The sequence below is a fragment of the Medicago truncatula genome, chromosome 2, assembly GCF_003473485.1.
Source record: "Medicago truncatula cultivar Jemalong A17 chromosome 2, MtrunA17r5.0-ANR, whole genome shotgun sequence".
NCBI lineage: Eukaryota > Viridiplantae > Streptophyta > Magnoliopsida > Fabales > Fabaceae > Medicago > Medicago truncatula.
Genome location: NC_053043.1, coordinates 31,199,850 through 31,214,960, shown reverse-complemented (window position 1 = coordinate 31,214,960; position 15,111 = coordinate 31,199,850). Strand labels below are relative to the sequence as shown.

The 15,111-nt window shown below is 33.7% G+C and overlaps 1 protein-coding gene across 1 annotated transcript; it reads left to right on the top strand.

Moving 5' to 3' along the window:
- The first annotated feature begins 8,584 nt into the window (after positions 1-8,584).
- On the top strand, positions 8,585-12,087 carry LOC25488435 (UDP-arabinopyranose mutase 3). The gene is made up of 4 exons (XM_013608653.3): positions 8,585-8,985; positions 10,693-10,943; positions 11,192-11,360; positions 11,518-12,087. The coding sequence occupies exons 1-4, from the start codon at positions 8,668-8,670 to the stop codon at positions 11,857-11,859; spliced, it is 1,080 nt and encodes a 359-aa protein (XP_013464107.1). The 5' UTR covers positions 8,585-8,667; the 3' UTR covers positions 11,860-12,087.
- Positions 12,088-15,111: the final 3,024 nt, after the last annotated feature.

Below are 15,111 nucleotides of genomic sequence, written 5' to 3'. Positions count from 1 at the left end.
ACTTGATTGAGAGAAATTAGGATTAGGATTTTAGTTTGTTTCCACCCAAAACATATTTTAGAGATTAGGATTAGTAATTGTTAGTAATAATGTTAAGAGGAGACGTTACACAACTATGCTACTAAATTGATTCTAGTAATTGTTACTAATAATGTTACTAAAAGTCATGTTACTAAAATGCTTCGGTAACACAGCCATGCTACTAAATTGATTCAGCAACACAAAAACAAACACAAATATATAAATTCGAAAGCAAAGCAAGCAAGGCTGAATTATTTATGAAATTCAAGGGACATTTGCCAAATTCAAAGACAAAAAAAATAGATGCTTCCAAAACTCTAAGAAACTAAAACTTAAAATTCAAATTGGAAAGGTCTTGCACAATTTATCTAAACATGGGCTAATTGTAAATAACATCAAGGTAGATGGTATCATGTGACCCAACCATCGGAGCACCCCCTCTGATCTTCACACCTTGTTGGACTTAGGATCTGTCAATATTGCATAGCGCCCAATTTGATCTTCGAAATCACCGCCAAACATGTTAAGCAAGCATACTGCACCCTAAAAAAATAACAAACAAAAACATCACAAACATTGATAAAAATAGAATGCAAATAATTAAGAATAGGTATATTTCGCAAAAAACACATACAACATCAATGTCATATTCAACGATATATGATCTGTATTTCAGTCTGAGCTTGTTGATTGCTTTGTCAAGATCGGAAAAAGGGTTTTTCACCAACGGACCTACAAAAGATTGAAAGAATGATTTATACTTTAAAACAGCGAGGAATAAGAGCAAAAATCTATATATTTAGTTTAAACCAGAGTGGAATGAAGATATGGTTACCAGTGAGGCAGTGGTATGACAGCAAAGTCTGAATGTTTTTGGAAGCCATGTTGAAAAGAGATTTCGGTTTAGGAGAAAGGATTAAAATATATTGGTTAGGGTTTGGAGGAGGGGAATTAGGAAATATGGTTTAGGAGGAGTGAAGTTAGATGGTTAAGGTTTGGAGGAGGAGAATTAGGAAATATGGTTAGGTTTTAAAGGAGGGAAAAGTTGCTAAAATATTAGGGTTAAAATATTAGGTTAAAATTAGGGCAACAAAGCTTTGTTTAGGAATAAGAAGATAAAGATATTTACAATGTAAAATTATCTTATACATATATTCAATGATTTGTGACACGTCAATTAATAAATATGATAATTCATGTGTTTTAAATCAAAATAAATGATGTGACAATAATATAGCCGTATCTGAGACAGAGCGACCGTCTTAGACCCTAATGTAAGTAAGAAATTTGGGCCTCCAACAAAAAAATTAAGGGTTTATTAGGCCCTAAAAATATTCAATTTTAAACGGAGGTATGGTTGTTAGTGATTGACTTAATTCTTTGTTGATCTATTTATAATTTATTGTGATGTTATAAAGAGAGTTCAAATTCGTAGTCTTCCACCATCCCAAACTCTTCCGTCAAAAGAAATCATCCCACAACGCAAGAATGTTGAATTAAAAAATCTTGCACAACCTTTAATGTTGTTTTCTCATAAGGATTTGTCGAATGTTGATGCAAATGATAATTTTTTTTTTAAATTGAGGGTGTTGCAAATGTCTTTGCTAAAAATGTTGACATCATTATTCAAAATTCTTGAGTTTGTCAAAGCCGCATATTAATATCCGAATGTTAAATTGCTTATCGAATTCTCATAACTATATCGGTGACTATGGCATAAAGAAGTTTTTAGAAGTTAAAATTATTGAAAAACTACTTGATCGGCAGTGTCACAAGAAAGGTTGAATGGTCTAGTCATTTTATGTATTGAAACAAATACGATAGAACATATTGATGTAGACACAATTATTAATGACTTTATATCTAGAAATTGATGTTTTTGTTAGATAATATCTTAACGCAGTAAAAACTATATTCTTCAAGCAAATTATTTTCACTTTAAAAATTTAATTTTTTACATACTCTTATTTAGGACCCAAATTGTAGGTTCACCCTCGACCACCAAAAACTCAGAAACGGCCTTCAACAATACATTGTCAGATGATTATAAAATGGACTTAATTCTTTGTTGATCTATATATTTGCTTCTAATATTAATAATGACCAATTTAATAAGCAATATGATATTTTGGAGGCTAAATTGTATTTTTGTTCCCTTAACTATTTAGGTAGTATCGCTTTGGTCCCTTAATTAAAATTTGATTTATTTTGGTCCCTTAACTTCTTTCCGTTACACATTTTGGTCATTTCCGTTAGTTTTAATTCAAAAACGTTAGGTTTTCTTCATTTTCTTGTGGAATTTTTCTGGGATTCTTCTTGTTGAAGGTTGATGAAGATAATATGAAGATGAAAAAGAGGAGAAGAAGATGAAGAAAACCTAACATTTTTGAATTAAAACTAACTGAAAGGATCAAAATGTGTAACAGATAAAAGTTAAGAGACCAAAATAAATCGAATTTTAATTAAGGAACCAAAGCGATACTACTTAAATAGTTAAGGGACTAAAAATACAATTCAGTCTATTTTTGGATCTCCAACACAAGAGCTCATTTGGCATTATTTTCAAAATCGGTCAAATTGTATTTAGCACTGGACGGGTTCCCTCCACTCACAAGTGCTCATTTGGCATTATTTTTGGGACCATTCCATTACATCAATTTGAATTTTAGTGTGAACCAACTTTGAAGGAATCGCCAAACTTTATTTGTATACAGTGGCGTCAACGTTTATTATTATATTTGAATCCTGCCAAACATTTATCATCTGTCATTTTCTGTTTTCTAGTTTGCTCCAAATGCACACAGAATAGTCATTGGAATTTTAACAATTGTTGTTTTGTCCGAACACAACCAATACTACAGGGACATTTCTGACTTATGTCACGTACACCTTGCAAAAATATCAAAATACTTTTCTTTCTTGTTAGGCATGGATTCAGTCAATGAATTTTGTTTTCTTTTGATTGGTTAATATTGCAAGTTCTCCATGTTTTTTTAACCAATTGCAGGGGAAATTCATGACTGCAGTTTTCAATACTCCAAGAGAATCTTGTCATAAGAAGTTACTACTACTATTAGAGCTAGAGACTCAACTCCATTGATGTAGGAAAAAAAAAAAAGCTTAAGAAACAAGAAAATTGAATTGTATAAAAAAAGGACAATCCGGTTCACTAAAGCTCTCGCATACGCAGGATTCGGGAAGGGGTCCCACAATTTGGTGTATTGTACGCAACTTTACCCTGTTTTCACACAAAATGCTGTTTCCAGGACTTGAACCCGTGACCTTTCAGTCACATGACAACGCACCAAAATAAAAATAAAAAAACTAATATACAAGTCAAGCTTACAAGAGTATTTATACATTTTATGTTACTCTAACTGTTAACTAATTATAGTTGAAAACTTAACTAATCCTAGATAGAAAACGGTTACACGTGGTTAAGAGTTTAAATAACTTGTTATGCAAGTTAACTCTCTAATCTCTCTTCTCATTATGTTTAACATCTTTATCAAGCTGAAATAGATATCTATTAGGTTAAATATCTCTCTCGATCATTTAAGTTTGACAATTGTACTAGATATTTTTTTGGTTGAAGGAGACAATGTATTAGGTTAGTTTTTAAGTTTAGTAAGTTTCAAATTGTATTATTTTTTAAGGTTAATAGTGTTTTTATCCCCTATAATATAAGTCATTTCTGGTTTTACACCCTGTAATTTTTTTTATTTACCCCTCTGTAAAAAAATTTGTTTTGATTTACCTCCCTTGATTATTATTAAAAATGTTGAAAATTTCTTTCGATCTTTTATTTATTTATAATAGGTCATTCGAAAACCAATTTTTTATTTTATTTTTCAGAAATTTTGTCCTACAATCTTCATTATTTTTCTCATAATTATATCATGCCAAATCTCAATTCTAACTTGATTATTCTCATTCCAAAGGTGCAGGGAGCTGATAGGCTAGATAATTTTAGACCTATAGCATTGGCCAATTTCCAATTCAAAATTATCACTAAAATTTTGGCGGATAGGCTAAGTTCTATAACTTCTAAGATTGTCTCCGTTCACCAAAGAGGCTTTATTCCTGGAAGACACATTCAGGATTGTATCATGACGGCCTCGGAAGCGGTTAATACTCTTCATAAAAAGACTTATGGTGGCAATTTGGCTCTAAAAATTGATGTTAGGAAAGCCTTTGATACTCTAAACTGGGAATTCTTGCTTCATGTTCTGAAGAGTTTTGGGTTTTGTCCTACTTTTTGCACCTGGATAAATACCATCCTTCAATCTGCTAAACTATCTATCAGTATTAATGGCAAGGCTGTGGGATTCTTTAGTTGTTCCAGAGGTGTTCGACAAGGAGATCCCCTCTCACCATTACTCTTTTGTTTAGCTGAAGAAGTGCTTAGTAGGGGTCTGGAAGCTCTTGTTCAAGAAGGACATCTGACTCAAATACATGCTACTAGAGGTTTCTTAATGCCAAGTCACTGTCTGTATGCTGATGATATACTTATCTTCTGTAAGGGTACTCTTTCTAATATCAGGAACATCATGGATTTGTTTGATGATTATGGAGTTTATTCGGGACAGTTAGTTAATGCTGCCAAAAGCAAGTTCTACTCTGGTTCTTTGCCCCTTTCCAGAATCTCTGTTATTGCTTCTATTACTGGATTTAGCCATGGATGTCTACCTTTCACTTATCTTGGAATCCCTCTTTTTAAGGGGAAACCTAGAACTCTGCATCTCAGACCTATATATGATAAAATCAAAGTTAAAATTAGTGCTTGGAGAGGAAGGATGTTATCTATTATGGGTAGAGTCCAACTGGTAAATGCTGTCATTAGTAGTATGCTTATATACTCTTTTCATGTTTACCAATGGCCCTCTAGTATTCTCTCTGGGCTTGCTAAATGCATGAGAAATTTCATCTGGAGTGGTGACCTTAATCAGCGGAAAATTTGCATTGTAGCTTGGAAATTGGTTTGTAAACCTAGAGAGTAAGGAGGTCTGGCGGTGAAGGATCCTTCCATGGTCAACAAAGCCGCTCTGCTTCATCTTTCCTGGAAGTTGTTAACTTCAAATGAACAATGAGCCATTCTTTTCAGGGAAAGGTTTTTGTGCAAAGGAAAACCCAAGGCCAACTATTTTTCTTCATCTGTTTGGCATGGAATGAAGCATCACATAAGCAGCATTTATTAACATTCCACTTGGTCTGTTGGTAATGGTGAACATATATACTTCTGGACGGACCGTTGGCTGGATAGGCCCATTGCTGAACTCTGGCAAATTCCTACATCTCTTTATGACTCTCTAGATATGAGGGTTACTGATTGTATGGTGGCTGGGAACTGGTGCCTTCCGGACTTTCTTGTGACTAGGGACCCTGATTTGGCTACGAAAATTCTAAAAATCACTCTCCCTGTTTCGGATATTCCGGACACGCTTAATTGGAATAGAGTGGTTGATGGTATGATGACCAACAAACTTGCTTATTCTCACTTTGCTGGTAGTGGTCAGAAAGTTCCTTGTTCTAAGTTGATTTGGAATACTTATACCCCCCTTTCTAGAGCTTTCATCTCTTGGAGACTTATTCATAATAAGCTCCCAACAGATGAAAATTTGCGTAAGAGGGGCTGCATTATTGTGTCTGTTTGTTGTTTTTGCAGAGGCCAGGAAGAGACATCACAACACATTTTCTTTGAATGCCATGTTACTGCTCATCTTTGGGAGTGGTTACAGAAAGGCACAGATCAAAACATTGATGTGTCTAATGTCATTAATCTCATTATGGGCAGAGTTGGTACAGGAAGCAAGATGGTTCAACATGTGATGAATTCTGCTGTTCTTCATACTATATGGAGTATATGGCTTGAAAGAAATCAAAGATACTTTAACAATAGGCAGAGTTCAATGACATCTTTGTTCAATATCATTCTTACGGAAGTGCACCTGAGCTTTACCTTGGCTATTATTAAAGGGGTTTCGGCCATGACAGATTATAAAGTTTCTAAACTTTTTAATATTCCTCTTAAAGTCCAGTATATTACCCCGGTTCGCGAGGTTATTTGGGTCCCTCCTTCTACTGGCATAGTCAAGGTTAATTGTGATGGCTCATCCATTGGAAATAGTCCCTGTGGTGCTATTGGTTTTGTTATCAAGGACTCCTCTTCCAACTTCCTGGGAGCTATGGCTAGTAATATTGGTCATGCAACTTCTCTCGAAGCTGAATTCTGCGCTTTTATGTTGGCCTTGGAGAAGGCCCAAGAGATGAATCTTACCCAGCTTTGGTTGGAAACTAACTCGGTGGCAGTGGTTACAGCCTACCATAAGGATATCGGTATACCTTGGAAGATGCTTGCTAGATGGTCCAATTGTATGCATTTTAGTAGATTGATCAATTGCTCTTGCACTCACACTCTTAGGGAAGGTAACATGGTGGCATATGCTCTTGCCGAAAATGGGCAGGGCCTAGCTTTATTCTCCTCTCAGTGGTGGATCTCCCCTCCCACTTTTTTGTCTCAATATCTTTTGAGAGATAGTCTAGGTTTATCTTTTTCCCTTATTAATATGAACTAATTGTATGTGGTTCCGGCAGCTCCGGGTTTTTTTATTTTTATTTCAGTGGTCTTTATTCAAAAAGATTTACTGAACATCTGATGTATTTGATCTACAAAATTAATCAAGTATATCAATTGTTCGATGAATCTAAAAATATTATTTTAAGATCAAGAAGAAACAAAACAACATAAGTGAAGGAAACAAACTTGTTGGATATGAACGAAGGAAAGATAGAGAACTTAGTTGAATTTTTATTCTTATCACAACTAACTAAACTAAATTTATGAGAAGTGATATCCTAAGAATAAAAATAATAATTACTATTATTTTTATCATTATCAAGTATTTAAAAATTAAATACCGCAGTTTAAACACTACTAATGTGTGTTCTATTTTATGTGGGACCCACAATCTCTAATTTTTCAATTCATATCACAATAACTTAAAAGTCTTATATTATTTGGTGTTAACCTTTCAATTTCCTTCCAACTTCACACCAATGTTCCAACATACCCCTTACGCAACTTTGATCATAAGAATTATTTTATTGACGTCATTTACAAAGATAAGAATTTATATTATATTTGTTACTCCATCCGTCTCTAAATAATAGTTGTTTAAGGTTTATGCACGATTATAAGGAAATGATTAATTGTGTTGATTTTGATGGTAAAATTAGTGTCATTTACTAAAACACCTTTATTAATTGTAGTTATAGGAGTAGTTAAGTTGGATGAAATTTAATAAATAAGGGTGTAATAATGGAAAAAAAATAATAAATGCTGCATTGGTATTCTAAAGTGACAATTATTTTGAGAAAAAGTAAAAATGGTAAAGAGACAATTATTGTGAGACGAAGGGAGTATATTTTTTTGAAAGATATTACTTTTGTTATATAATGATGGTATCATTGAAAAAGATAAGTATAATTTGTAATAATATGAAAGTGCGAATTTTTTTTTTTGAAGAAGTTAAATTAGCCCACCTAAATTGGCATCGGAGAGAACCGAACCTGAGACCTCGAGAAGGAGCACACTCCCAGATCCCAAAATATATATTATCTATACCTACAATTTTAATCAAAATCAAATTAATTTTAATCAAAATTTCATAAAAATTAATGTTCGTAATTGATACGCCTTAACACAATAAGAAGAACAAATAGACGGACACGGAATACCCGTTTAAATGCTAGTAATTACGTTGTCCGACTTTACTTATCATCAAAAGTTTACTTTTTAAATTAATTAAATACTTAATGTATTTAATCTGTATTGTAGACCAAATACTTTAATCATCGAATGAATCTAAAAAATAAAGTTTATTAAGATTAAAGGGAGTATAATAATAATGACCAGAAAGTGTTCATTAGGTTTTTTTTTTTAAAAAAGTGTTCATTAGGTAAAGTAGGTTTTCTTTGACAAAGTATTGAATAAATTTTTGACTCAATTAAGTAGAGTAGATATCACATAATTACATACAATTGCATTTAATATCACATAATGATTTTCATTACCATCAAATCGATGTTGAATAAAGTACAGGTTTGACATTTGACTGTACTAACCTTTTCCTTTAGCTAGGTTAATGAGATGAATATAGACAAAATTGTTTAGAAAATTTGTTAAGAATTTTTTTGACTGTACCATCCCTCCTTTACCAAAAAAATAAAATAAATCCTCCATCTCTTTTTTAGTTGTCGTTTTAGAATTTATAACTAAAACTAAATACTCTAATTTTTAATAGAGCTTAATTTTTGAAATTGTTATAGAATAAATTAGTTTTATTTATAATCAAAACAAACATTTCTTTTTTTACCAAATAAATAAATCAAGAGTTAAGACCAACTTTTTATTCAAAAAAAAAGTTAAGACCAACTTTAAAAATTTCCTCAAAAAAAGACCAACTTTAAAGATAAGTCACACTCACACACGTATCACACCATTGGCACGTGCGAATCCAAATCGAAACAAATTTCAAATACAAAAACCCCCCAAACCCAAACAAAAAACAAACATTCCATTCATCCTCGTCCAACCAGAGGAACAAACACAACAAACCTTGTCTCTCTCTCTCTCTCTTCCCAACCATGTCATCATCCTCAACAACACCAATTCTGAAAGATGAATTGGACATCGTGATTCCAACGATACGAAACCTCGATTTCTTGGAACAGTGGAGACAATTCTTTCAACCTTATCATCTCATCATTGTTCAAGATGGTGATCCTTCAAAAGTCATCAAAGTCCCTGAAGGATTTGACTATGAACTTTATAACCGTAACGATATTAACCGAATTTTGGGTCCTAAGGCTTCTTGCATTTCATTCAAAGACTCTGCTTGTCGTTGCTTTGGTTTCATTGTTTCAAAGAAGAAGTATATCTTTACTATTGATGATGATTGCTTTGTATGTCTTCTTCATCTCTCTTTTATTTTTCATTCGTTGATCAAATTTATCTTTTTGTTAATGTTTCTCAGTTTTTACTTTGTTTGACTTTTGTTTTGATTTTAATTTATACCATGAGTTTGGCAAAATCACGGTGACATTGTGATTCTGTTGAAGCTTTAAAATACCACGATGGATATGTCATGGTGTGACTTTGCAGAAGCTACAAAGTGTAGTTTTTAGAAAATCACGGTTCGTCACGATGAATATGACATATCAACAGTGATATCAAACGTTGGTTGTCTACCTTGATTCTGTCAAACTCACTACCATGTTTGATGCTGGTTATAGTGATTTTGCCTAAACTGCCGTGATTCTGTCAAACTCACCGTCAATTCTAAGGATGAATCACTAGTTTTCTTTTTGAAAGTGTTGCTTAACATAATATTGACATGTTCCAAGAATTTAATGAAATTTTAAAATTATTTTTGAAACTGCAAATTCTAAATCACTTTGGTTTGTTTGGGACAATTTTAGAGATTAAATTGATGGATCCCAAAAGAAATAATGTGATCTAGGACTTTTTTTTTTGTGTATATTTTTAAAGAATCTAGGATGTTTTGTTTTAAGAATTAGTATTTTTTTAGTTTTCTTAATTTCTCTGACTCTAATACTGACTCTAACATATCGACACCGATAATATTTTGATAAAATCACATAGCTCAATGTAACTATATGTGTCGGCGTTGTGTCAGTGTCCGACACCGACATTGTCTGTGCTTTATAGTAAGGATTAATTTGACCTAAAAGAACTACTATCTTTGGTCACTATTATAAGCAAACATTATTTATTTGTTCAGGTTAATTGAATAATTGATGTATCAGTTATTTAATAAACCTGAAAAAAATGAATTTTTGCTTCTAATAATGACCGGAGGAGTATAGTTTTAATAATTATTTTTGAATTTTTTGTTAATTTCAAGGAACCAATTGATGGATGTTTTATTGTCAAAAAATAGATAAATTGATGGATGTTTGGGACTACATTGATGATTCACGTTGTTGGTTGTGATACCTTAGCTGGAATTTGACAAGATCAATGTTGTTTCCTTGGTCTCTCTCTATGGACTTTTGTGACATTGGGATTATTTTAAAAAAATTGAATTTTTTTGTCGTTCTTATTGTTCTATATTGGATTTGTTGTTAAGATTTTCACGTCTCTACTACAGTGAACTTCTCTGTAGTACTTTTCATTTGAATTGTTTTTCCAATTTGATTGGTAAGAGAAACTGCATGTTCTCTATGTTTTAAGATCTAGCATAGTTACCTGGTCTGTTTTTGATATGTACATGGAAAGGGAAACATGTTGGGGGTTCAATCATTAGATTATTTAGACTGATTATCTTTTGAAATCTGATAGGACATATTATTTTATTGTGACAGCTGTCACTCTATGATTAGCAGCGGCATTTTAGATTTAAGGCATGTCGGTGACTTGCATGTGTCAGTGTCCGACATAGATACATTTGATTACATTTAATCACTCTTATCTTCACAAATCATTATAAGTGTCTACATGTCAGTGTCGTGCCTGTGTCGGTGTTTTATATTTGATAGTATGTTAAGATCATATTAGCAGAGTTTGTTTCTTTTCTGTTGTTGATAATGAGCAGGGTTTGTTATATTGCTAGATCCTCCTTAGGACTGATATATGTTTGGTTTTTTCAGGTTGCCAAAGATCCATCTGGCAAAGAAATTGATGCACTGCAGCAGCACATTAAGAACTTGCTGACTCCATCAACCCCATTTTTCTTCAACACTCTATATGACCCATATAGAGAAGGTGCAGATTTTGTTCGCGGCTATCCGTTCAGTCTTCGAGAGGGTGTCCCAACTGCTATTTCTCATGGCCTTTGGCTCAACATTCCTGATTATGATGCTCCAACTCAGCTTGTCAAGCCTCTTGAAAGGAACACTAGGTATTGGTTTAGTATCTCTCGCAGTCTATGTACCACTGACACTTCATATTGAAGGCTTGTCTGGTGTTAAACGCTAAACATACACTTTCATTTTTTCAAATCACTTCTGATGTCAACATGTCAGTGTCGTCTGTTGTGCATGAGCAAGTACTTCATAACTTACAGCAGTCTATAATACTATAACCTAATTTCTTGTCTGTTGAGTTGATGTACTGTTATATTGTTTTATGAGATTGTTTATTTATCAGGTATGTGGATGCTGTTATGACAATACCAAAGGGAACCCTCTTTCCCATGTGTGGTATGAATTTGGCATTCAACCGGGAATTGATCGGTCCTGCATTGTACTTTGGACTCATGGGTGAAGGCCAACCTATTGGTCGCTACGATGATATGTGGGCTGGGTGGTGCATGAAGGTATTCCTAATTTCAATTTTATTCAATTAACCTGCTCCTTAATGTATCCGGTATTTGAAGAATGCTAGCAAGCAATAAAATCTCTTTTACTCACTTCTCATGTTATATATTGTGTTACACTTTGTGCTCATTAGACCCTCTTATATTGATAATGTAGGTCATAAGTGACCATTTGGGATTGGGAGTGAAGACAGGTTTACCTTATATCTGGCACAGCAAAGCTAGCAACCCATTCGTGAATCTTAAGAAAGAGTACAAAGGAATTTACTGGCAGGAAGAGCTTATCCCATTTTTCCAATCTGTTTCTCTTCCAAAGGAATGCACAACTCCTCAAAAATGCTACATTGAACTCTCCAAACAAGTTAAAGCAAAACTTGGATTGGTTGATGACTACTTCAACAAGCTTGCTGATGCTATGGTCACTTGGATTGAAGTTTGGGATGAACTTAACCCATTTGATGAAAAAACTCTTGCATTGCCTAATGGTGTATCAAAGTAGATTCTTGATCTATTTGAGGCTCTAGTAATAAGTTATTATGCAAGGAAGAGGATATGGTTATACTTATCAATTTACTTTTTTGTGTTTTTTTTTTCTTAGAACAATAATAATAAAGTTTGAATTGATCTTAATTGTATTGTTTTATATAATTTCTTCAAGATGGAATGTAACTTATTGTTAGACTATGTTGATTTTCAAATTTAATAGTGAGATTATTGCTTTTGGGAATGTTTTGCCAGAGGTTTTTACCTTGAAGGTCAATTTGTTAATCTTACATCACCACTTTTCGATATATTAAAGGGCAAAGGGCAACCCGGTGCACTAAAGCTCCCGCATACGTAAGGTTCGGGAAGGAATCCCACCATTTGGTGTATTGTACGCAGCCTTATCCTGTTTTTTACACATTGAATAAGGCTGTTTCTAAGACATGACAACAACTTTACCGAAATGATATTTGGATTCAAACAAAAGACTTTGCGAGTGTATTTCTGAAATACAATTGACAAAGGATTCAATGAGATTGAATGGATTAAAATGATTATGGTAAGTGTTGATAAAAGAAATACAATTTTGCTAATCCATCATTGGACACATACAAGGATCGGGTAGCTTGGGTGGACCTACTTATTGGCCAACAGTGGCCATGTTCCCTGCAGAATTTTTCAGTATATGTATTTGTATAAGGTTACTCCTAGGAACATGTGTGTTAGTGTCCCAGACTAGTTGATGTTAGTAGTAGGCTTATAACACCTCAGTCATGCTTAGGTTAATTTTCCCATTCATCATTGTCATGGTAATCACTGTATCAGCAGCCCCCGTTTTTGCTGGAAAACACCCCCATGTATTATAAGTTAATTTCTGATAGGCAGTTCTTTTGCTAAATTCATCTCGGATTCTAGGATCTGATAGGCATTTTTTTTCTACGAAGTTGTAGTTCAAAAATATGATTGAGGGATCAAGGCTATTAGATTTTGAAATAAACAATCAAATATGCAAAGTGGTGAAAATAGGGGACCAAAATTGTAATTAAGTCATTTTTTTTTTTTTTGAAAGAAACTCATTTATTTTTTTAAAAAGCTAACTTTTATTTATCTAATTAGCAATTTCTTGATTTTCGTTTTTTTTAATCTAAAATATTGTTTCTTTCAAAAGAATGTTGTGTAAGAAGAAAAGATATGGCTATTTCTTTTCCCACCCTATACTATTCTCACGTGTCCTGTGAAAATGACAAAAATATCCCTGTGATCCGAAAAAATATTGTTAGCTTTTTTAAGATTATAAAATTCAAAATCTTTCAAACTGTGATTTCAGTGTTGTATTTGATGCCAAAAGTCTCTACTAACCGTCATAGAATCCCCGCATAAGCTGCAAATCAATTCCAGGGATATTATGGACGGTTAGCAATGACCATGACACCATTAACACTCCTAAAAACTAAATTTTCTTAAAGAAAAAGTATGAAAAGTGGTGAAGTGAAGAATAGAGGAATTGGATGAAAATGGAAGCTTATTTATAGCTGTAAACAAGTCCTAGAACATAACTACAATTAAATGACACGTTTTCCAACGTTCAAAAATGCATTAAACACACCACTAACTGTCCAAACCTTTGGTGAAACGCTACGGTCCAAATAAACAAACTGAGAGGATTATATATCTGAACTTGTCTATATAGTTTTGGATTATATATTCCAAACAACCCTTAAGAATGATGAAGATATTCAAATTTTCTTTCCATCTATGTGTTTAAATTTTCATCTTTAGCGTAAAGTCAAGCAGAGAGATATTTAACAGCATGATGATGATTTTTAGAATATATCTATCTATTTTTGAAAATTCTCATATATAGAATATATCTATATAAGCCGAAGATCTTCAGCATATATATATATATAATTTTTTTTGAAAGAATATATATATATAATTAAAACATAATAAAACAACTTAATTCAACAACATAAACTAATCATAGATCTATAATTAAATTAAAAACATAATTCGACAACATTAAATACGTAATAAAACAAAAAATAACAGATCATGAATCAGCTAAACTAATGTGTTTGTCTGGTGCGTCCAGCAATGCCCTGATCTCTTCGTAGTTTATGGGCTATGATATCTGACCTATGAAGCGTCCAATTCGACCGATTCTCTAGTACTGTACTGACCAAAGATCGAGAACATGGTTATCACGCCGTCGTCGTTTATGAGCTTCATCCAACTGAACTGCACACTTCCGGCTGAGCCGGTCGATGGACATTGATACTCAACACCGTCCACCCTCCGTGCGTCTCTGTGGTTGAGTTGACAGTTGATTTGATCCAGCCGACCCTTCAACCTGGAGAGGGTGACATCAGCGCGAATCCTAGACAAATGGGGTGATATTCCTCCATTGTAGCAAACTGCAGCTAGCTTGGTGTTCGGATCAAAAGACAGAGTTTGCCATTTTTTTTTTTGGTGTGGTTTACTGCTTATGAAAACATGGACACCTATTTATAGAATTTTCTGGGCGTCATGGACCACAAAAATTGTCGGTGCAATATGGACCAGACAAAAAAATCCGGTCCTGAACATTTTCGGATTATATAATTCGAAACTTCCCTCACCCTACATAAAGTTCGAAATTTATGTCATTTTCACCCAATATCAAATCATTCGGATTATATAATTCGAAAATCAATGGTAAGATTACAGATCATATAATTTGAACCAAGTCAGTTTTTTTGGACAATGTTCTGCACCACATAAAACACGTTTTCAAAAGTTTTTACTAGCAATAATGGCTGGTAAAACCTCTTTGAAACACGTTTTTTTACTCACCATTATGGGTAGTTACAACCTATGCACCCATTTTGCTATAAATACTCTTCCAACCTTCACCATTTCTCACACGATCATCTCACACTCTCTCCCTCTCTTCCTTCTCCTCCTCTCCTCTTCCTTCTAAACCAATGTGTTTTCCATCATTAGCCTTTTATAAAAAGAGGCTACTTTGGAAATTCAGGGATGGTATGAATGGTCAATGGGGATGGTGACGCACTGCAAAGAAGTGTGGCCAGTCTGGGCGTGAGGTTGGTCTGTCTGGGTGCAAGGTTGACCATCAAGGCCTCTTTCGCCATAAACAAGAAATATACCATACCTCAGGCCCCTCCCTTAACATCTCTGTCTCCTTCCCCCTCCCCTCCTCCTTTCCTCTCCATGAGCTTGCTTGCACCAGTGGTTTAGCTTTCCCCCTCTATCTTCTTGGGTTGCA

Bases quoted from the DNA above. Each gene is read 5' to 3' on its own strand.
- LOC25488435 (XM_013608653.3), top strand. From the start codon at position 8,668: ATGTCATCATCCTCAACAACACCAATTCTGAAAGATGAATTGGACATC. The intron at 10,944-11,191 runs GTATTGGTTTAG...TTTATTTATCAG, and splicing joins CCTCTTGAAAGGAACACTAG to GTATGTGGATGCTGTTATGA. The intron at 11,361-11,517 runs GTATTCCTAATT...TTGATAATGTAG, and splicing joins GGGCTGGGTGGTGCATGAAG to GTCATAAGTGACCATTTGGG.